The sequence below is a fragment of the Vulpes vulpes genome, chromosome 12, assembly GCF_048418805.1.
Source record: "Vulpes vulpes isolate BD-2025 chromosome 12, VulVul3, whole genome shotgun sequence".
Taxonomy (NCBI): Eukaryota; Metazoa; Chordata; class Mammalia; order Carnivora; family Canidae; genus Vulpes; species Vulpes vulpes.
Window position 1 is genome coordinate 38,873,103 of NC_132791.1, and position 24,346 is coordinate 38,897,448.

The 24,346-nt window shown below is 41.6% G+C and overlaps 1 protein-coding gene and 1 pseudogene across 6 annotated transcripts in view; both read right to left on the minus strand.

Annotated features, from left to right (window-relative positions):
- The window catches only part of SNAPC3 (small nuclear RNA activating complex polypeptide 3), a 43,487-nt gene extending 35,133 nt beyond the window's left edge, over positions 1-8,354 (minus strand). For all 6 annotated transcript variants that reach the window (XR_011995549.1, XR_011995548.1, XR_011995547.1 and 3 more), the window contains exons 1-2: positions 7,506-8,354; positions 6,690-6,767 (exon numbers count right to left, since the gene is read on the minus strand). Coding sequence is in view for 2 of the 6 variants with exons in the window: in XM_026001426.2 (XP_025857211.2) it covers positions 6,690-6,767; positions 7,506-7,822 (395 nt within the window). In the remaining 4 variants the exon portion in view is untranslated. The remainder of the gene's footprint in view (positions 1-6,689; positions 6,768-7,505) is intronic.
- A 5,145-nt stretch (positions 8,355-13,499) lies between these two features.
- Positions 13,500-14,153, minus strand: LOC140594894 (large ribosomal subunit protein eL32-like; annotated as a pseudogene).
- Positions 14,154-24,346: the final 10,193 nt, after the last annotated feature.

Genomic DNA, 24,346 nt, shown 5'->3' on the forward strand with positions numbered 1-24,346 from the left:
ATTATAAAACTTTGTAGTATTTTAGTATCTGGTAAAATTAGTACATCCTCACAATTTCCTTCACACACTCCCCTCCAGGGTTTTCTTCTGATCTTTCTTGCATATATTCCTTTTTTTAAATTTTTTTAAATTTTTATTTATTTATGATAGTCACACAGAGAGAGAGAGAGGCAGAGAGAGAAGCAGGCTCCATGCACCTGGAGCCAGATGTGGGATTCGATCCCGGGTCTCCAGGATCGCGCCCTGGGCCAAAGGCAGGCGCTAAACCGCTGCGCCACCCAGGGATCCCTCTTGCATATATTCCATATGAACTTTATCACCAACTTGTCTAACTTTATAAAATAACCAATACATTGGGTATTTTTCCTGGGAGTGCACTTAATTTAACTTAGAAAGAACTGACATTGAGGCACCTGGGTGGCTCAGTCAGTTAAGCGTCTGACTTTTGATTCCAGCTCAGGTCATGATCTCAGGATCATGATATCGGGCCCTGTGTCAGACTCTGTGCTCATCAGCGAGTCTAATTCTCTCCCTCCTCTCCCTTTCCTTCTCCTTTTCCCCCTGCTCTCCCTAAAATAACTAATCTTAAAAAAATAAAAATAAAAAAGAACTGACATCACAGTAATTTTTAGGATTCCTATTCAAGAAGAGAAGACATCTTTCAATGTTATCAAGTCTTTTTCCAAGTTTTCCCAGAGTGTTTTAAAATTGTCTCTAAGTTTTACACATTTCTTGTTAAATTCATTCCTAATATTTAATCATCTTTTTGACCATCATAAATGGGATTTTTCTCTACCAATATGTCCTCTAATTGTTTAGTTCATATATATGAAGCCTATTTTTTAATATATATCAATTCTGTATCCTGCTCATACACTGAATTCTGGTTTTTCTTGTTTCTTGGTCTGTTTTAGCATTTATTTCCTTGGAATTCTTCAGGTATACTATCATACCACTGGGAGACAGAGATAGTTTTTCTTCTTTATGTACTCTTATCTAATATTTCAATTTTTTCATTATAACAATATTTGTTATGGTTATGTCATCAGAGATTATGACTTGCTGAAAGCTCCCGGTATCGCGCCCTGGGCCAAAGGCAGGCACTAAACCGCTGCGCCACCCAGGGATCCCTTGTCTTGTTTTTCAATCTCACTACATTCAGTTTCTTTACATCATTTGCATTCTCTTGACTATATTCTTGTCTTTCATTGACTCTTATTAAATTTCATTTGCATCTACTCTGCATTAGTTATCTTATAATTCATTTGAGATAATTTTCCTTTTTCTTCCATTTTCTGAGTTCTATCATTTTTCTCCATTCCTCCTCTTCCTCATCACTTCTGTTGTTAGTTTCAAAGTTTCAAATCCAAAGTGTTTTTCTATCTTCAAATCCTTGTTTTAATATATTCAATTTTGTTTGGAATGTAGACTTACAGTTTTCTTGTTTCCTAGTTATTTCCTGGGAGAATGAGAGCTTTCCTCAGTTGATTTGTATAAACAGCTCTTTCCTCATTTTCTACAAATTCCTTATGGATTTTATTTCTTCTTATTCATTCTGTGATACTTGTGGTAGAAGGTTTCTGAGATTCCTAGTTTAAAGGTACTCTCTTCTGTCATTCTAATGAAGCCCAGGTAAATCAGTGTTTTTTGTTTGTTTTTTGTTTTGGTGGTAAGATTAGGAGTCCTTCCAATCTACGGTTCTTTTTCTTGCAGGACTCTAAAGTTTCCTTTTCATATCCTTTAAATGGTGCATGAAGCAGTGCTCTGTTAACCAGCAAAGTGAGAGGATGGGCAGAGAAAATGCAATTGCTATTGTATTAAAGTAATGCTGCTGAAGCTTTTGGGATGAAAGATAAGGTTCAGTAGTAACCATGTAGTAGCAATTTCTCCTATTCCTAGGAATTAAAATCTTTAAGCAGTTTAAAAATTTCAGAACTGCAGATGACAAGTTATTTAGCTTGGTATGGATTAAAGACAGCATGTATCAAAGGAGAATCAATCTCTTCCAAGTGTCTTTTGTCTTTCTTACAGGCATAAAATGAGTTCAGCAGCAACTATATTAGACAGGGGGAGGAAAGTGCTACAAGCATATTTACTTTATGCCATAATATAGGGGTCATGTATTTAGATTTTGTTTTTATTTTTAAGTTATTGGTGGAGAGAAGAAAGGAAGGTTTAGAGAAAGCATAGAGATACAGGTTTCAGCTTTTGGCACAAGCCTAATAATTTACTTGCAGTACTGTTAAGAATAATATTAGTCATTTAAAAAATATTATCATAAATGTGATAAGTATTTCAATAGGGAAGTACAGAGGTCCACATGAGCATAAAACAGGATCTAATGGGAGCCCACAGCCCTCTAGTCCTTGAAGGATAGCAGAAGGCAGCAAGACCAGAAGGATAAGGAGGAGTGAGTTCTAGGCAAAGGCCTAGAGTGAGTGCACATTCTAGGAACTGAAAATTATAGTGGCTGATGCAGTACAGACATAGAGCTGAAAGTATCTGCAAGATCCATTCTATAGAGGCCCTTGTGAGCCACTGAATAACTCAGAATTTTTGCCTAAGAGCCAGTGAAAGGTTTTAAGAGAGATACAACCAGATATGCATTTTAGAAATCTCCAACTCATTAATCAACAATAGTCAAAAAGCACCAATAGAAGCAAAAGACTACAGCAGGCTAAGGGCAATACATAGATGAAGGAGTTTGGACTTTCAACGAGCCTTCAAAAACTTAAATATTACAAGAAGAGTTCTGGACATTTTAAGTGAATCTATTTTCTAAGGGAGGAAAATAGGTTGTAGTAATGTAGAAAGGAATCTTAGGGCCTCAAATATGGAGTTTTGATGGGAAAAGGCTAAGCCATTTGAAATAGAAAGCGGCTAAAAATAAATCTGGAAATACAGATTTGGACTATAGATGGAGGGCTTCATATGTCCAGGAGAGGTACAGCCATTGGGAATTTCTCAAATGCAAAAGAGCATGCTCAGGTAGTAGCATGATAAATAAATCAGAAGAAGAAAACACTGGACGTAGGAGAAATGGGAGGATTTCCTAGTGCTCCAAGTATCACTAATGGAAACATTAGCAGTGGGGATAAGGGAAACAGATTTGGCCGCTATTATAAAAGAAACCAAGGTGGAGTTGAAATGCTTAAATTTTCGAGGGTGACAACAGAAAGGGTAGAAACAAGGATTATAAAAAGATAAGGTTAAGGTGGTGTGAAGTAGGTGAGCTACAAACTGGAAATTACAAATGTCACCATCAGACACACATTTTCTCAATAATACTATAGCACAGTACAGCGTTTCTCAAAGAGTGACTGGCAGACCAACACTGATCTGAGAGCTATTTGTTATTCCATCAGTACAGACAATGAGAGTAAGCATTTAGAAACATTCACAGCAATATAAATTAATATGAATATGAGTAGTAATTTTACTATTAAATTTAATGATAAAATTTAATTACAAGTAAATGATTTCAATAAAGTTGCACGATACAAAATTAATTTACAGAAATTGACTGCATTTCTATACACTAATAATAAAGTAGCAGACAAAAATTTTTTTAAAAAACTTCATTTACGGGACGCCTGGGTGTCTCAGCAGTTGGGCATCTGCCTTCGGCTCAGGTCATGATCCTGGGATCCGGGATTGAGTCCCGCATCGGGCTCCCTGTGAGGAGCCTGCTTCTCCCCCTTCTGCCTATGTCTCTGCCTCTCTCTCTCAGTCTGTGTCTCTCATGAATAAATAAATAAATCTTTAAAAAAAAAATTCACTTACAATTGCACCGTAAGAATAAAATACCAAAGAATAAACTCAACTAAGGAGATGCAAGACTTACCCTCTGAAAACTGTAAAATACTGATGAAAGAAACAACACAATGCAAATGGACAGATACTGCATGCTCATGGATTGGAAGATATTGGTAAAATATCCTCACTACCCAAAACAACTGACAGATTCAAGGCAATTCCTATTAAAATACTAACAGCATTTTTCACAGAAGTAGAACAATATAAACATTTTTATGAAACCACAAAAGACCCTAAGAGTTACAGCAAATCTTGAGAAAGAACAAAGCTGGATGTATTACAATCCCAGATTTCAAAATATACTACAAAGCTGTAGTAATCAGAGTATGATACTGGCATAAAAACAAACATACAGGCCAACAGAACAGAATAGAGCGCCCAGAAATAAACCCACAGAGTCAATTAATAATCAAATAAAGCCACATAGTCAATTAATCTATGAAGGAGGCAAGAATATACCATGGGGAAAAGCCAGTCTTTTTTTTTTTTTTTTTTAAAGCCAGTCTTTTGAACAAATGATTTTGGGAAAACTGAACAGCTACATGCAAAGGAATCAAACTGAACTACTATCTCACATCACACAAAAATAAACTCAATAATGGATTAAAGGCCTAAATGTGAGACCTGAAATCATAAAACTCCTAGAAGGCAATATATGCAATAATTTCTTACACATCAGTCAAAGCAATATTTTTGTAGATGTCTCCCCAGCCAAGAGAAACAAAAGTCAAACAGAATAAACTATTAGAACTATATAAAAAAAAGTTTTTGCATGGCAACAAAAATCACTAAAAAAAAAAAAGCAAACTACTAAAAGGGAGAAGATATTTCTAAATGATATATCCAATAAAGTGTTAATATCCAAAATAAAGAACTTATACAACTCAACAGCAAAACCCCCCAAATAATCCAATTTAAAAAAGCAGAGGGCCTGAAGAGACATTTCTCCAAAGAAATCCACATGGTCAACAGACATTTGAAAAGATACTCAAGATGCCTGGATGGCTCAGGGCGTGATCCCAGGGCCCTGGAATGGTGTTCCACATTGGGCTCCCCATAGGAAGCTTGCTTCTCCCTTTGCCTACGTCTCTGCCTCTCTCTGTGGGTCTCTCGTGAATAAATGAATAAAAAAATCTTTAAAAAAAGAAAGAAAAGAAAAGAAAAGATGCTCAGCATCACTAATCATCAGGGAAATATCATCTGACACCAGTCAGAATGGCTAGAATCAAAAAGGGATGCCTGGGTGGCTCAGCAGCTGGGCATCTGCCTTTGGCTCAGGGCATGATCCTGGGGTCCTGGGATTGAGTTCCACATCAGGCTTCCTACATGGAGCCTGCTTCTTCCTTTGCCTATGTCTCTGCCTGTCTCCTCTCTCTCTCTGTCTCTCATGAATAAATAAAAGCTTTAAAAACAAACAAACAAACAAACAAACAAGAATAACAAGTGTTGGTGAGATGTAGAGAAAAAGGAATCCTTTTTGGTAGGAATTTACCTGGTGGCGCCACTGTGGAAAACAGTATGAAGGCTCTTGAAAAAAATAAAAATATAAATACCATATGACCCAGTAATTCCACAACTAGGTAGTCACCCAAAGAAAAAAACACTGCTTCCAAAAGATACATGCATCCCTATGTTTACTATGGCATTACTTAAAATAGCTAGGATATGGAAGCAACCCAAGTGTCCATGGATAGATCAATGGATAAAGATGTGTATAATGGAATATTACTCATCCATAAAAAAGAATGACAGCTTGCCATTTGCAATAACCTGAATGGACCTAGAGGGTATTATGCTAAGTGAAACAATTCAAATAGAGAAAGACAAATACTATATAATTTCACTGATAGTGGAATATAAAAAGCCAAACAAATACAGAGAACAAACTGACAGCTGCCAGGAAAAGTGGGGAGGGGGACAAAATGGGTGAAGGAGAGTAACAGGTACAGGCTTCCAATTGTGAAATAAATAAATCATGGGGATAGAGGGACAGCATAGAGAATAAAGTCAATGGTAATGTAATCAGTATTATTACTAGCCTGTGTGGTAACAGATGGTTGCTACACTTGTGGTGAGCATAGAACATATAGAGCTGCCAAATGGCTATGCCGTACATCTGAAACCAATGAAGCATTGTATGTTAACTATACTTCAATAAACCCAAATTCAAGGGGCACCTGGATGGCTCAGTTCACTGAGCATCCAACTCTTGATTTTGGCTCAGATCATGATCTCAGGGTTTTGGGGGGAAAAGGCATCTTAAATAAAATCTCTGTAATCTTCAAAAGATAATAGTAATAATAACCTTTGTTCTTAAAAAAAGGACTTTTATTGTGTTTGTCTTTTAATTCCATTTTCCCAGTAATTAACTAGTATCCTCTTTTACAAAAATATGGATCTGTCAAAAATTAGAAACTGAAAACAAAAGTTTGAAAAACTATCAGAGTTTTCACCTTGCACTGGAATCTAAGTAGATCAACTGTACCTTTGTAAACACACATTTAAAAATAAACACACAAAAAAATAAAATAAAATAAAAATAAACACAAATCTGAATACAGAATGGACATTAGAAGTTATGTATTTACTGCTAATTTTCTTTAGGTGCAATAATACCACTCTGATTATGTAAGAGAATAATACTTAGGGGAGCTATGTGCTGACGCATTTAGGTCTGAAACTTACTGAATGGTTCAGCAATAGAAAAAGACTTGCAGCAGGTATCTCACACAGAGCAAAAGGAAATTCAGCCAAATGTTAACAATGATTGGATTTAGGGGGTGGAGTGATAACAATAAGTACTCTCGTGAAAAACTTAACGTTGAAAAAAATCTTAAATAAGTACCACACAATAAAAGTAAAGTCTTCCATACCCCAAAGTCACTAGGTCAGTATTCTCCGGGACGACATCCGGATCCTCGCCCTCCTCAAGGCACTTCAGTTTATCAACGCTGAAATACAAACAAAAAAGGAAAAACAGTCATCCATCTTGTCCACAACGATCAGGGCTGTGTCCTAAATACATCATTAAACAATTAAGTCAGGTGAAATCCAGCAGACGGGGTTCAGATGCGGCCAGAATTCCAGACAATGATATCTGTGCCGATACTCTATCTACAAAGAGGATACACGGCCGATTGATGTATGGCGGCCGATACTATTAAATACATAAAGAGATCGTTAAAGTTTTTTTTTTTTTAATATTTTCACCCTATAAAAGGCCCTTGGGGGGGATATTTTCAGTAACTGCACACCCGGAGGTCCCCATTAGGAACCACGGTTAATCAAAGGTTTAACACTCCCCTGGTTAAATTTCCTCCCAGGCTCATCATTAGGAAGGCTCCTCCATTGTCAAAGTGTCTTTTCAATGGCAGCTACACACCGCCGTTACTCTGATCGCCCTTCTGTATATTAGCAAGCACTTAAACAATTAACCGGTAGAAAAATTAATCTTTGTGGGCAGCTCGTCCGTCCCTCCGCTCCCACTTGAGAGGTTGTGCATTCCGATCACCGGACTCCTCCCGGGGTTCCAGGACAGCTGGAGCAGGCGTTCCGCCTCGGAAGGGCGGTCCTTCCACCTCCGGGAATCCGCGCACAGGCCCTCCGAGGAGGAGTCCCAGGGGAGCGCAGGAGCAAGGCTGCATCCAGGCCGGCTCCCAGCTGCAAGAGCCCCTCCGCGCCGCACTCACCCGCACACCGTCCGCAGCTCGGCCGCGGCCTCAAGGCTGCAGCCCAGATCCCGGGCCGCCGCAGCATCCTCCTGGCCCGAGTCCGCGACACCGTGGCTCCCAGACAGCGCGGATTCCTGAGGCTCCTTCAGCGACAAGTCCCCTTCCCTGCGCAACCGGCCACGCCACAGCTCCCCGAAGGCGCCCACATGGAAAGCGCGCGTGTTTAGCTCGGGAAGCTCGTACTCTGGGAAGTTGCAGCTCCCGCTGCTGGAGACCGGGTCCTGCCTGCCTCCCATTCCTCCGCACGCTGTGTCGCCCCGACTGCCTTCAGCCATGTTCGCCCCACTCCTTTCCCTGCAAAAGCCGGGCGAGCAAGAGGCCGCGGAGCGTCATGGGACTTGTAGTTGCACGGGGCTCGGTCCGAAGAGCGGCGGGGCTGCGTGGGCACGGCTTTCAGACACTGCATTTCCCAGCAGGCCCCGGGCCGGGCACGCCCCCGGGCGCGGTACCGCGAGCTTCCGCGCGAAGGGCTGAGCGCATTGTTCTCCGCGGCGCTGCGGAGAGCGGTCGGCTGAGCTCGGTCTCCCGGTGCCCTGTGTCCCGTTCCCGTCCCCCAGCGTCCCGTGGCATCGCTCTCCGCGAGACGGGGCGGCCTCTGTACGCCCTTCGAGCCCGTTCGTTGCGGTTGCTCGGCCCGGGATGCGGGGCTTTTCTTTGCCGCCGGGGCTCGTGCGCTGCGCTGCTGCCTCACCGTCCCAAAGCTGGAGCGACGTGGGCTGCGAGGGCGGAGACCACGGGCACGCCCGGCCCTCCAGATCCGGGTCGTTAGAAAACCTCCCCAACAGCTGCATCTTCTTGTGTTTATACGCATGCATTGTGCTGTACACGCTTAGAATAGTGTGTATTGAGAGGCAACTACGTATTAGATACTCACGGTATTAACCCTAATGTGTGTTTTTAAAAATCATGACCTTCCCAGGCAAGGATTGTCATGCCCATGGTACCACTGAGGAAGGAGTTAACTATAAGGAAATAGAAGCAGGATTGGAACTGTCTAGCTTCAGGTGGAGCTTTTCCCATGGCTTGGAGACCCGAAAGGACGGAACAGGACATATAAGGAGCCTTGGTTATTTATTTATTTATTTATTTATTTATTGGTATATTATTCATACATCATATATATTTAACCCATTTAAAGTGCTCATTCAATGGTTTCTAGTGTATTTACAGAGTTATGCAACCATCACCATAACCAATTTGAGAATATCTCAACCACTCCAAAAAGAAACTCTTACCTTTGAGCTATGGCCCCCAATCCTCTCAACTCCTGCAGCCCTAACCCAACCGCTTCTCTTAGTCTCTGTAGATTTAAGATTTACGTAAGTCGATTTAGCATAAGTGTTAGATTTATCTGGTCTTTTGTGATTAGCTTCTTTCATTTAGCATAATGTCTTCAGGGTTTATACTTTGCTTGTACCTACTTCATTTTCTTTTATGGCTGAATAAAATTGCATGGTGTGATATACCATATTTTGTTTGTTCATCAAGAAGTTGATTCTATTTTTTGGCTATTATGAATAATGCTACTATGAACATTCATGTGCAAATGTTTTGTCCAGACATATATTTTCATTTGTTTAATATATATATATATATAGTAACTATGTAAGCCATGTGTAGAATTGCCCTGACAGTGGCTGCCGCGCTGCCGCATTTTACACTCCCACCACAATCCAATGCGGATTCAGATTTCTCCACATCTTTGTTATTATCTGATTAAAGCCATCCTAGTGGGTGTGAAGTAAAACCCTCATGGTTTTGACTTGCATATCATACCTAGTGATACTGAGCATCTTAGCTTACTGACCATTTGTATATCTTTCTTGGAGGAATGTCTAACCAAGTCCTTTGCCCATTTTTAATTAGGTCATATGACTTTTTTTTTTTAATTTTTTTTATTTATTTATGATAGTCACAGAGAGAGAGAGAGAGAGAGAGGCAGAGACACAGGCAGGGGGAGAAGCAGGCTCCATGCACCAGGAGCCCGATGTGGGATTCGATCCCGGGTCTCCAGGATCGCGCCCTGGGCCAAAGACAGGCGCCAAACCACTGCGCCACCCAGGGATCCTGAAGAGGTCATATGACTTTTTTTAGGCATTCTGGTATTTATCAATATATTATTGTAGGAAACATCTGTTGTTTTTGTCTGCCTCGATTCCTGTTTCTTAGAACTGACTGCTACTCCTTTTGGTCCTCTTGGGGCTGCCAATCATAGAATCCTTCCCACTCCGCCATAGTGATTGGTTTAAGGATGAGTAACTAGATTCAATTAGAACCAAGCAGAATCCTCCTCTGGAGATTTATCTATAAACTAAGAAACTCTTCTTCCATTCTGAGGACCTAATGATGTGCCCCACATAGCATAGCCTGTGTCGGCCAGTGGAAGAGTTAGAAGAAGGAAAGCCAAGAATTTAAATAAGAGAAGTCAGAAGGTAGACAAGGAGAGAAGTCATGTGACTTAGAAATTGTGGCTAAGGCCACTCCCCCCACTTCCCATTATGTAAGCCAGTGATTGTTTTTATTTTAAGCTAGTTTGAGTTAGATTTCTTTTTATTAATAAATTTATTTGAAAGAGAGCAAACATGACGGTGGAGGGGGGGTGGGGGGAAGAAGCAGACTCCCTGCTGAGCGGGGAGCCAATGCAGGACTCAGTCTGAGGACTCTAAGATCATGACCTAAGCCAAAAACAGACAATGGACTGAGCCACCCAGGTACCCCTTGAGTTAGATTCTCGCAACCTAAAGACTAATAATCTTCCCAGGGCCTGTAAGACTTGGTCCAAACCTTTCAACAGGGGGAGCTCTCACTCCAGAGAATGAGGTCACACTTCAGGTGAAAGAATTCTAACCTACATTTGGGGATTTAGTAACATTGGTTTTAGTAGCGGAGACCACAGTGGTACCTGAGCAGCAGTGGGTAGGGGCAGGACCAGAATAAGCATGTGAGAGAAAAGTGGTTCTTGTCACTATAAGGTGTGGCACTGGGAACAACAGTTTGAGAGGTGTGGATTCCAAGGATAAATGGGGAAGGGATTAGTAGTGGTGAGCACCAGCAGCAATCACAACACGGCACTCGGTAGAGTCTTGTTATCAGCAAGCAGCCTCTCTTTGGAATAAGGCTGGAGGACTCCATAATAGCACTGCAGAACAAAAAGTATTTGGAGCTGAAGGCGTTTGAGAATAGGCATTTTTTCCCCCTGAACTCCATTGTCTGCCTAAATGCAGAGCCTTCCCCAAAGAACTCAACTCATAAAAATTGTGTCTCTAAAAAAATACTCCTTTGCAATCCATTACCTGAATCCATGCTCAACTGAGCATAAATCTTGATGAATTACCAAAGCTGCACTGCTTGTGATCTTATTCTAAACCAATTGTTTTTCAGTTGATCCACAATTAGCAGGGGAGCATACCTCAATTCTAAATTTAAATGACAAACAAAGCGCTTGACCTTTCTTTCTTTTTTGCTCCGTGGGGCAGGCATTCCCACCAGATTCAAAGAAATGCCCTGCAAGACCCGCTGCCTTGCATTTCTAGTGAGAAGGGGTAGAGGCAAAAGCCTAGTCCTCACCCAGCACCCTTTAGACATTGTGAGGCTTTAGGAAAATAAGAACTAGCCAGCTCTTCTCCAAGAAGAGTTGGGGATTCCTCCACTGAAAATACCAAAAAAAAAAAAAAAAAAAAGAGAGAGAGAGAGAGAGAGAGTGAAAGAGAGAGAAAACCTTTTGCTTGGCACTGTCCTTGGATTCTCTGCCTCAATAGATTGTGTTCAGGAGGAGAATGGCTTTCCTAAAGCCAGGGAACCATGTGGGGTTTTCTCTTTGCCAAAGAAAGTACTAGTAAAAAGACAGAAAGTTGTGATTGGAAAAGACAGCTGGAGTGCTCTTAGTCATAAAGGCAGTTGGTAGAATAATAACCATTTAGTGAGGAATAAGATAACCATTCAGAGGCCTGACATTAATTACAAGGAATGTTAACACCCGAGTTGGAAAACATGAATCTAGCATCCCCTTTCATTCTAAGCAATGATGCTTTTCAAGGTTGAATAACTATTAATAGATATTTGCATAATGACTTTCTTTTTATTCTCTAAATTGCCCCCAACTAATTGCTTTAGAATACCTGTACTATTTCTTATGAGTGAGCAAAGAGAGTATGAAAGTCCACTGGTAAAAAATATAGTTGGAAAATGTTCTGGCCCCCTTTGGTTATAGGGATTGTGGATGTTGCAAAGAGATTTGCCCTCGGGGTGCTTGAGTGGCTCAGTTGGTTAAGCGTTTGCCTTTGGCATAGATCATGATCCTCAGGTCCTGGGATAGAGCCTGCATCGAGCAGGGAGACCCTGCTTCTCCCTCTCCCTCTGCTGCTCCCCCTGCTGTGTTCTCTCTTTCTGTCAAATACATAAATAAAATCTTAAAAAAAAAAAAAAGATTCTGCTCTCATCTTGGATGAAAACATCTTTTCCTTCCCTTCCCATCTTCTATACTTTTCTGAAGCAAGTCAGTATATGCTGCTTATCCTCAAGACAGAAGGGTAGAAATTAAACTCCCATCTCGTAGAGTGGAGAGGAATTACATACAATATTTGGAATTTTATTTTATTTTTTATTTTATTTTATTTATTTATGATAGTCACACACAGAGAGAGAGAGGCAGAGACACAGGCAGAGGGAGAAGCAGGCTCCATGCACCGGGAGCCCGACGTGGGATTTGATCCCGGGTCTCCAGGATCGCGCCCTGGGCCAAAGGCTAAACCGCTGCGCCACCCAGGGATCCCAGTATTTGGAATTTTAGAAAGGAGACTTGACTCTTCTCCATTTATTTAATATTCAATTTTTTATTTATATCACTGTGGTCTTGTGGATATTTATTTTATGCTTTGGGTTATCATCTAATACTACTACATTAACCATGTTTCTGATGCTTTGACGTCTTGCAGACCTGGAAAAGACTGTCCCTCCCAGGGATAGCCAATTCCTTGAGGGAGTAAAGGACTCTCCTTGGAGTGCTCCTTTCAAATGCAAACCAATGACTACAGAGCCTTCATTATATCACCTCCTCTGTTGGGTTCTCACTCTCAGGACTGCTATTTCCCTGCCTTTAAATTAGCCAGGTCCAGGGGTACCTGGGTGGCTCAGTTGGTATGGCCTCTGACTATTTCAGCTCAGGTCATGATCTCAGGCTCATGGGATCCGGCCCCCCATTAGGCTCTGCATGCAGCATGCAGCCTGCTTCTCCCTCCTCCTCTCCTCTTACCATCCATCCCCCCACCCCCACCACACACACACTCTCTCTAAAATAAAATTGTTTTAAAAATTAAAAATAAAAATTTGGAAATAAAAATAAGTTATCAGGTCCAAGTATTAGGGGCAGCTGTATACCCCACAGCCACTGAAATGATGCAAACGAACCACTCCTAAAACCCCTTATCCTGCCTCATTTATTCCCTCCTGCAGAAACTCAATTAAGGCTCTTGCCCACATTTCCCCTCTGCTCCCTCTGGCTCCTGGGGTCCACACTGGTGCTTTCTTGGTGACCCCTGTGGTGTGGCATGCCCCTCCTCTTAGGAACTGTGTATAACACATTGTCTTCCATTGGTATTTGTCTCCTGATCTGTTAGCCCTCACCATACATAAATAACAATATAACCTACATTTTAAAAGTAAGTACTGAAAAAAAAAAAAAAAAAAAAAGTAAGTACTGACTTAATTTGTTCCTCAAACTGTTCTAGCTTTGGCCAAGGGGAGCTCTTTCAGATTGGCTCCTGTGTCCCTTTCATACAGACTCCTTGTCTTGTTTTCTGAGTACTTTCTTACTTTCTGTCATTACAAGATACTCCTGACTCATGTATTCCATATCCAGTGTCTAGAATAAGCCATTTCTCCAAGGAACCCTGTTGTGTTTTGTTTGTAGTTTTATGGTTTTATTAACACAAATATGACACGCACTTAAGCTGTCTATTCATTTTCTTTGCTACCCAGCCTGGCACTGGGATTGGTGACTCTGATGGCCAGCTGGGCTGCTCTTTCCACAATGGCTTTGCAGGTTCTTCGAGGATACATTGTGAGCAATCTCTGCACAATAAGATTTGTTGCACATCAGCAGCACTTCAAGCTCCTTGACATTGTGGACTAGGAACTTCTGGAAGCCACTGGGCAGCATGTGCTCTGTTTTCTTGTTGCTCCAGTAATCAATGTTGGGCATCAAGATCTGGCCCTTGAATATTCTGTGTACCCTATTGTCACTGCCTCTGGGTTTCCACCAGTTGTGCTTAATTTTGACTCCATATCAGTCTCACTGGTGCCAGATGAACTTCTTGGTCCTCTTTTGTTTCTTTTTTTAAAGATTTTATTTATTTATTCATCACACACACACACACACACACACACACACACACACAGAGGCAGAGACACTGGCAGAGGAAGAAGCAGGCTCCATGCAGGCAGCCCGACATGGGACCCGATCCCGGGTCTCCAGAATCAGGCCCTGGGCTGAGAGCAGCGCTAAACCGCTGGGCCACCCAGGCTGCCCTTGGTCCTGTTTTTAATGATCCTTGGGCTTCACCAGAGGTCTGAGGGCAGACATGATGCCCAGCAATCGATGGCTGCCACCTCCGCAGGCAGCGCCAAGGAAGAGAGCTTGTTTTGTTTTTTAATTGGAGGATGGTATTAGGATTGGGTTTTATAAATAAAGTTTTATGGGAACATAATCATTCTCATTCATTTTCATATTGCCTATGGCTGATTTTGCATTATGATAGCAGAGCTGAGTAGTTGCCAGAAGCTATATGGCCTGCAAAGCCTGAAATATTCACTATCTGGCCCTCTACAGAAAGTTGCTGACCTTTTCTAGATGAAAATGGTCGCTGTACTTATTTTTATTAATATATGTTGAGGTTTTATGGAAGTCTAAAACATAGGATCTCATACTAGGAATCAACACTACATTTTCCCTCATGGCTTTTTGACTTTTACTGTTTATTTCTCCCCCATTCTTTTCCTTTATCAAGTGGTTCTCACTGCCTCTCTATGTAGATGGCTAAATTGTTGGGAGAACTTTCACCTTCTAGCTAGGTTAGAAGGGAGGAGATATATAATAAAGAAGAATCTAATGAGAACTGGCACCACCCACTAGAATGGTAAAGAGAGCCGTCTACACCTCTGGTTACATGAGCTAGACCCAGGGAAAAGAAGCTATTCTTTTTCAACACAATTCCTCTTTTGCAAGTTGTCAAGTACCATTTTCAGAAAGACTATCCTTCCCTTGTATGTGACTAGACACTGTAGCTGAGAAAAAAACTACTCACCTTAGAGAGGTATGCATTGCTTTTTGGGTACATTTTAAAAATTTTTTATTTAAATTCAATTTGCCAGCATATAGTATAACACCCAGTGCTCGTCTCATTGTGTGCCCTCCTTAATGCCCGTCACCCAGTTACCCCATCCCCCCTACCCACCTCCCCTTTTGCAACCCTTTGTTAGTTTCCCAGAGTTGAGAGTCTCTTGTGGTTTGTCTTCCTCTCTAATTTTTCACCACTCAGTTTTCCCCCTTCCCTTATGGTCCCTTTCACTATTTCTTATATTCCACGTATGAGTGAAACCATATGATAATTGTCTTTCTCTGATTGACTTATTTCACTCAGCATAATACCCTCCAGTTTTATCCACCTCGATGTAAGTGGTAGGTATTCATCCTTTCTGATGGCTGAGTGTGTGCATGTGTGTGTGTGTGTGTGTGTGTGTGTGTGTGTATCTTCGTTATCCATTCATCTGTTGAAGGACATCGTGGCTCCTTCCAGTTTGGCTATTGTGGACATTGCTGCCATGAACATTGGGGTGCAGGTGTCCCAGCATTTCACTACATCTGTATCTTTAGGGTAAGTACCCAGTAGGGCAGTTGTTGGGTCATAGGGTAGCTCAATTTTAAACTACTTAAGGAACCTCCACACTGTTTTCCAGAGTGGCTGCACCAGCTTGCATTCTCAACAGTGCAAGAGGGTTCCCCTTTTTTAACATCCTTGCCAACATTTGTTGTTTCTTGTCTTATTAATTTTAGCCATTCTAACCAGTATATAGTGGTATCCCATTGTGGTTTTGATTTGTATTTCCCAGATGGCAGGTGATGTGGAGCATTTTTTCATGGGCTTGTTGGCCTTGTGTAGGTCTTCTCTGGAGAAATGTTTATGTCTTCTGCCCATTTCTTGACTGGTTTGTTTCTTAGGTGTTGAGTTTGATAAGTTCTTTATAGATCTTGGATACTAGCCTTTTATCTGATATCTCATATATCTTCTCCCATTCTGTAGGTTGTTTTTTAGTTTTGTTGACTGTTTTTAAGGTACATTTCCAAAGATATCAAGTTCATCAAATGCTGGGGATGATCTTCACCCTTCCAGAGTCAGCTGTGACTAAGCAAAATTCAGCTTCTCAGGTGCTCAAGTTTTCAAGTCCATACAAAAGCCTGAGGGATAGAATGTTCTCCTGCAGGGAGGGCAGGGGTTTCCTCAGGGGGGTGAGCTTTGGGGCACCTGACTGGGGGCTATATTAGCTGGAGAGAGGTTGAAAAGGGATGAGGGAGGGGACATTTACATCAGATGCCCTCCTTTTGAAGACCTAGTCTGGAAGGCTCTCTCTGGTCTGGAGGGAGGATAAAGGATAAAGTCTAACACAGTTGTAGCCTGACTCCGTGATGATGAAAGCCTATACCTAGTATACTGTGTGTCTGGTCAGGGAAGTCTGGACAGCTAAGATTCCCAGGAAAGAACAGTAAATGCTCTCCAATGGCTTAGTGGGGCTTCAGTAGAGACAGGACAAGAGACACACCAGCAGCATCGGGGCAGAGCCTCTTAAGGATCAGAGACAGCTGGACTGTCTTCTTCCTCAGGGCAGAAAAAGAGAGATCTGCACTGCTTTGTCCTTGTTTAAAAGAAAACCACATGGGGCTCCTGGGTGGCTCAGTTAAGTGTCTGTCTTCGGCTCAGGTCATGATCTCACGGACAGAGCCTGAGTCAGGCTCCCTGCTCAGCAAGGAGTCTGCTTCTTCTCCGTCTGTCCCTTCCTTGTCCTCCACGCCCCAGTTCTGCTCTCAATCTCTCTCTCATAAATAAATAAATAAATAAATAAATAAATAAATACATACATACATACATACATACATACATAAATACATAAATACATAAATATTTTTTAAAAATAAAAAAGAGGGGTGCCTCAGTCAGTTAAGCATCTACTTTTGGCTCAGGTTATGGTCCCAGGGTCCTGGAATGAAGTGCTGTGTCAAGCTCCCTGCTCAGCAGGGAGCCTGCTTCTCCCTCTCCTTCTCTCCCCCCTCCTCCTCTTGCTCATGCTCATTCTCTCTCTTTCACTCAAATAAATAAAGACTTTAAAAAATTTTTAAAAAGGAAAGAAATAAAAACACAGGCTCCAAATGGTGTCACTTAGGTTAAGGTGACAAGTCAATAAACCAGAGCTTGGTGCCTAATCTAATTGCAGTTTCAACCTCCCCCAGAAATGGAGTCTTAACCAGTCAGTCAGGGATTTTCTGACAGCATCAATGAGGTAATCTGTCAGAGGAGCCCTCTTACTCAAGACCTCCTTGCCATCTGAGTAAGGGAAGGTGACCTTGCCGGAAACAATCCTTCTTTTTTTTTTTTTTCTGCTAATAACTTTCTTGCTTTCTTCTTCTTATAAAAACCTTCTATTTTGTACAACTCCTTGGATCTCCATTTTATTTGCTAGATCGAATGCTGCTCTATTCATAAATTGTTTAATAAAAGCCAGTTAGGTCTTCAAATTTACTCAGTTGAATTTTGTTTCTTGATACTCTATTTTTTTTGGTATTTTTTTTTATTGGAGTTCAATTTGCCAAAATATAGTATAACACCCAGTGCTCATCCCATCAAGTGCCCCCCTCAGTGCCAGTCACCCAGTCACCCCCACCTCCCACCCACCTCCCCTTCCACTACTCCTTGTTCGTTTCCTAGAGTTAGGAGTCTCTCATGTTCTGTCTCCCTTTCTGATATTTCCCACTCATTTTCTCTCCTTTCCCTTTAATCCCTTTCACTATTTTTTATATTCCCCGAATGTTCTTGATATTCTATACTTCACACTTACACGTTGCTAAAGGGTGCCTGATAGAATTGCCAGATTTGACAAATAAAAATATAGAATAGGCACTTACATTTGAAATCCAGCTCTAAATAATGAACAATTAACTTTTCAGTGTAAGTATGTCTTGTACACTACCTGGAACATACTTATAGTAAAAACTGGTTGATCTGAAATTCAAATTAACTGTTCTTTATTTTATCTGGCAAACCCTATGCCTGGCCTTCATTCTACTTCATAACCTTTCATATCAGCCCCTGGAGCTATAAGAAACTCTTCTCTGGCTCTCCTGAGAGAAAACAAAAGCTAAAGGCAGAAAGAGAGATGAGAGGATTGGCTCAGTTTTCCCTATGTGGGAAAAGTTCTGCATGCCAGGCTGGCATGATAGGCCACTGGTCAGCATCCAGGTGGTCCTTTCCTATCTCCACTCTATTCTAACCAGTTGCAGCCATTGTGATGGGCTGCCAAGGTTGGGGTGGGAGTACAGGGCCACACACGGCTTGTTTCCATACACACCAGGCAGTCAGGAATATAACTATGTCTATCTAGTGCATGTCTATCTTGGGTAGGCACCTCACTCTGGTCCTGCTCTTGCTACCTTTTCTACCCCAGGCTGGAAGAGGCTCTTTTCTTAGTACCCCTTATGTCAACTCAGTGCTGATCCTTCTCCTCCCTTAGTCTTGAGACTCTCAGATATGACTCAGGTTGTTTGGCCCACTTTCAATACTACTGACACCCACTCCTTGATCTTGCTTGCTCTCTTTTCTGCACAAAATGTGATCACCATTTTCCTCAGTTCATCCAGACATTTAAGGTTCAACTAAAGTGCTTTAGTCCTATGAAGTCTTTCCATTCCAACCTGTACATCTCTGTCCAAACTCTATTGGACAGACTCTAAATTGTCCTGTATACTTTACCACCTCGAAAGTTTAATTGGCCTATGTTTGTTTCTTTTGTAAGTGTGTGTGTATTTTTAATTGAAGTATAATTGAGGCACCTGGGTGGCTCAGTGGTTGAGCATCTGCCTTTGGCTTGGGTCATGATCCCGGGGTCCTGGGATTGAGTTCCACATCCAGCTCCCACAGGGAGCCTGCTTCTCTCTCTGCCTGGGTCCCTGCCTCTTTCTTTTTCTTTTCTTTTCTTTTTTTATTTAAGATTTTATTTATGTATTTATGAGAAATACACAGAGAGGCAGAGCAGAAGAAACAGGCTCCATGCAGGGAGCCCAATGTGGGACTCGATCCCGGGACTCCAGGATCATGCCCTGAGCCGAAGGCAGGCACTAAACCACTGAGCCACCCAGGCATCCCTCTGCCTCTTTCTCTGTGTCTCTCTTGAATAAATAAATTCTAAAAATAAAAGTTAAGGGATCCCTGGGTGGCGCAGCGGTTTGGCGCCTGCCTTTGGCCCGGGGCGCGATCCTGGAGACCCGGGATCGAATCCCACGTCGGGCTCCCGGTGCATGGAGCCTGCTTCTCCCTCTGCCTGTGTCTCTGCCTCTCTCTCTCTCTCACTGTGTGCCTATCATAAATAAATAAAAATTAAAAAAAAAAAAAAAAGTTAAGTGAAGTATAATTGACATACAATATCTTATTATTTTCAGGTATACATCACAGTGATTTGATATATTTTTTTTATAATTTTTTATTTATTTATGATAGAGAGAGAGAGAGGCAGAGACACAGGCAGAGGGAGAAGCAGGCTCCATGCACCAGGAGCCTGACGTGGGATTCGATCCCGGGTCTCCAGGATCCTGGGCCAAAGGCAGGCGCCAAACCGCTGCGCCACCCAGGCATCCCTGATTTGATATTTTTATACATCCCCATGATACATTTTTCTAAGATTTATTCATTCATTTTTTGGGGGGGGGCAGACAGAGAGAAAGGGAGAGAGAAAGAGAGAGAGAAAGAGAGAATCCCAAGCAGACTTCTTGCTGAGCATGGAGCCTGATGCTGGACTTGATCCCAGGACCTCAAGACCATGACTTGAATTGAAACCAAGAGCTAGACTCCTAACCAATTGAGCCACCCAGGCACACCCACATGATGTTGTTGTTGTTTTTTTTAATTGTAAAGCAAAATCATAGCACTAAACATTTTTTAATCATACATACTGGCAACAACCCAAATGACTAAAAAATTTGAATAGCTTTCCAAATTTTATAATATTCACATATAGTTTGTATGGCTGTTGGCTGCCATATTTATCTTTCCAGCTTTTGCGATCTGAGAAGCAAGGCCCCCTCTCATCTAGCTCCAAAGCAACAATCCAAGAAAGTGATTAAAACAGCTTGGAATACATGCCCACAACAGAGTCTCCCATTCCTTTGAACAATGTCTAGGGCTAGAGGAATGAGCAACTATGTTTGGCCAGATGTAGGTCACCCTGTGGCCACATGATTAGATACTGTGAATGACAGCTACACCAGAATCCAATTCAGAGTTGGCAAGTGGACTGGAGAAGAATAATTTCCCAAAGGAAGGGAGGCAATAATGAGCAGACAAAAACAACAGCTGTCTACAACAACCAAGATTCTCCTGAATTTTGGCAGAATGACCCAATCCCCCCGAATTTGGTCATCCTTTCAGGAACTGAAAACAAAGGTTTTGAAACTACTAAATTGAGGACTGAACTCTTATTACCAGGTATTGGTAAAAGTTAGGAGACACTCTAATTTGAATGACGCTGATTTTACTTAGTTATGTCTTCTCTCATTTGATTGTCTGAATGAATTTTATAATAATCAGGTGGTATGAAATGGCTAAGAGGGGATTATTGTTCTTCTTTTAAAGAGGAGTTCACTGAGGCTTGAAAGGATGAAAAAAATGTATAAAAAGCCTGTCTGGTAACACTCACCCATTGCCTGGAGTAAGTGAAGAGTTTTCAGCCTTGTATTGTACATTTTTCACAAAGGAGGCTTCTAGAGATCAAAATTTCAGTGGATTTTTGGGGGGGGAGCGGGGAAGATGACTTTAGGGTATATAGTTTTATCTGTTGTTTTTCCCCCCAGCATTTTAAATGAAAAGACTTCACATCCTTTCAGGAATAAGGCAGAAGGAATGTTTAAATTGAATGAATACACCCACATAAGAAGGAATCAAAATTCTGCTTCCAAATCTAGATGGTAGGCTTCTATGCCAACAATGTTTTGCTTTCTCATCAGCCATAAGTCTCCACTCATGTTTGTGTTTTTAAAGATGCCTATTCTCATATTATGTAATTGCTGTTCGAGTATTACTACCCACATAAGAGATTGCCAGCAAATTTCTGACTCATGGAGCAGTTAAAAAAAAGTAGTCTTCTGAGCTCTGTATCCAAGTTCAGTGTTACCCTGCAATGTATTCTTTGAAAAATTATTCAAATTTTTAGTAGATAATGTTTTAATTAAAGAACAAAAAATAAGTTTTGGATGAAAAGTCTTACTCTCAACCCATTTCACTGCCCCCAGACCCAATAGTAACCATTTTATCAGATATATATTTATGTGTCCAACTTTTCATATAAAGGTGAATGTGAGGGATGCCTGGGTGGCTCAGTCAGTTAAGCGTCCACCTTCGGCTCAAGTCATGATCCCAGGGTCCTCAGATTGAGCCCCGCATCAGGCTTTCAGCTCAGTTCTCCCTCTCCCTCTGCTGCTGGCCCTGCTTGTGTTCTCTATCAAAGAAATAAAATCTTTTTTAAAAATGTGAAAATGAATGTATATTCTTTAACTCCCTTTAAAACAGAAGACCGAACACCTGGATGGCTGAATCCAGAGTCCTGGGATCTAGTCCCATTGGTTTCCCTGCTGGTGGGGAGTATGCTTCTCCCTCTGCCTCTCCTCACTGGTTGTGCTCCCTCTCTCTCATGCTTTGACTCTCTCAAATAAATAAACAAATAAATAACTTAAAACAAAAGACAGTATTGTTCTAAATGTCACTTTTTTTTTTTAACTTCACACTGTATCTTAAAGATCTTTCCTATTAGGGGTGCCTGAGTGACTTAGTTGGTTAATCATTTGCCTTCAGCTCAGGTCATGATCTCAGGATCCTGAGATTGAGTCCCACATTGGGTTTTGTGTTCAGTGGGGAGGCTGCTTCTCCCTCCCCCTCCGGCCCTCCCCCTGCTCATGCTCTTTCTCTGATAAAGAAATAAAACCTTAAAAAAAAATCTCTGGGGATCCCTGGGTGGCTCAGCAGTTGAGCGCCTGCCTTCATGCCCAGGGCATGATCCTGGAGTACCGGGATCGAGTCCCACATCAGGCTCCCTGCATGGAGCCTGCTTCTACCTCTGCCTGTGTCTCTGCCTCTCTCTCTCTCTCTCTCTCTCTCTCTGTGTGTGTGTCTATCATGAATAAGTAAATAAAATCTTTTAAAAAAAACTCTCATACTAGAGAGCTTTCATAAATAGAGAGCTTCTTCATTTATTTTTACAGCTGCATAGTCTTCCACCAAGTGGATATACATATTTATTTAAACAGTGCTCATTAAATTGCATGCGGATTAATCTCAAACTTTACAAACAATGCTGCAGTGGTTTATCTTATATGTAAGTCATTTTTTAAGGTACATATATTTTTGTAGGATAAAGTCCCAAAATTTATTTATTATTAAATAGTTAACAAATTTACTCATTTTTAGTGTTTTTTTTTTAAAGATTTTATTTATTTATTTATTCATGAGAGACAGAGAGAGAGAGAGAGAGAGAGAGGCACAGAAAGACACAGGCAGAGGGAGAAGCAGGCCCCATGCAGGGAGCCGGACAAGGGACTTGATCCTGTGTTCTTAGGATCAGACCCAGGCTGAAGGCGGTGCTAAACCCCTGGGACACCAGGGCTGCTGGATTCTTACAGAGTTTTCTTAAAGCAGTATTACCCTTTTTCTCTTGGTGAAATCATTCTTTCTCCAATACTCATTTTAAACATTAACTACTCTGTGAAGACTTTCTGACCCCTTTTATGAAGATAGCACTTTGCTCCCAACTTGGTGCTTTCACTGCCCATGTTTGTACCTCCATTATAGTCCTTAGTTAGCCCTTGTTGGTATGGTAGTTACCTCCGCTGGTCTAAGATGTTAAAAAACAGGAATGCTATCTGATAACATTTCTGGTTGTTGTTATTGTTGTTGTTGTTGTTGTTTTTAATAGGCTCTACACCCAGTGTGGAGCCCAATGTGACCTTGAGCCCATCAAGACCCTGAGATCAAGACCTGAACTGAGATCAAGGGTTAGATGTTCAACTGCCTAAACCACTCAGGTGCCCCAATCTGCTATATTTTTGTAACCCCAGAACCAAGGACAGTGCCTTGCATGCAGTAAGAGCTCCATACAGATGGATGAATGAATGAATGAATGGGTGGATGAATAAATGAATATGATCAAAGAAATTGCTATTACTAGAGTAAGTTCCAAAAATTATGATCCTATGGAGAAGCTGGGGCAAATATCAATGTGCAATACTACTGTGTGTTTTTATGCTTTAAGATTTGGCCTGGCTGGGTGAGTTGCCTGAAAGAAGTTCTGGACTCACAGTAGGACACACTGAATTCACATAATCAACATAATCAATAATTGAGATATGTCCTGGATAAGGTTCATATGGAGGCAAGCATCTGAGGCTGATCTTCTATAACTTAAGAAAAAATGGATTAATTGTGCAAGCTCACGAGAGAAGGCAAAGTGAAACAACCAAGTCTCAGGAAGAGTAGGTTGGTCCTTCACAAACAGGAAGAGCTTGTGGGCTTTTCTCTTGAACATTGCTGACTCAGCTCTTACTATGTTCTGTCTCTAAGTTCTCAGAGTTTGCAGGCAAGAACCTGTTAGGTTACCAGTCCCTTTCCTTGGATCACTTAGACATAGCTTAAGGATAAGATGATGGCATGGTAACATTGGCCTGGCCTTTTCGGAAATCATTATGTTCCATGCAGCCACTGTAATTTTTGGCTGCAAGAGTGGCCATGGTAACAAGGCAATGGGCTTCCTATGAAGTCTGTGCAGCAAAATGATAAAAAGAGCCCTGGGACAAGTAGAAATCAGGTCAGTAGGGCAGGAAATCCAACAGGAGAGCAAAAAGAAGTCCAGCCATCAAGACTTGGGCAATAGGTCAGTATTAGACTGGCAGCCGAATATGGAGTTGAAGTCATCTGAGCACATCTGGCCCCAGGTCAAGATTGGTTCTGGGAATAAGAAGAGGATTGAGCCTGCCCTTGGCATATGAGTGGGGAGCCAGTAAGAAGGATGTACAGTCTGGGAACCAAGCTAGGCCTTACACGCACTATTGCTCTATGCAGATCTCAGAGCAGAGCTACCTAGGCATTTCTCTTCACTCATCAGCCAACTGACACTATAAAGGACAGGCCTAGCCTACTTTGATCCCAATAAAGTGTACCAACAAAAATGCTTACACATGTCATTGTCTTTCAACTATGGGTGCTTTTTAAAAAATAAATCTTTTAAAATATTTTATTTACTTATTTGAGAGAGAGAACAGGCAGGGAGAGGGGAAAAGGGAGAGGGAGAAGGAGAAGCAGGCTCCCCGCTGAACACAGAGCCCAATGCAGGGCTCTATCCCAGGATCCTGAGATCATGACTTGAGCTGAAGGTAGACACTAAACGACTGAGCCACTCAGGTGCCCTTACCCAACAATTTCTCAGGCATTGCCTTCTCTACTTTTTAGGATTGGTTCATAAAAGTTATTTTAAAACTTTCTCCCCTATTTTTCAGT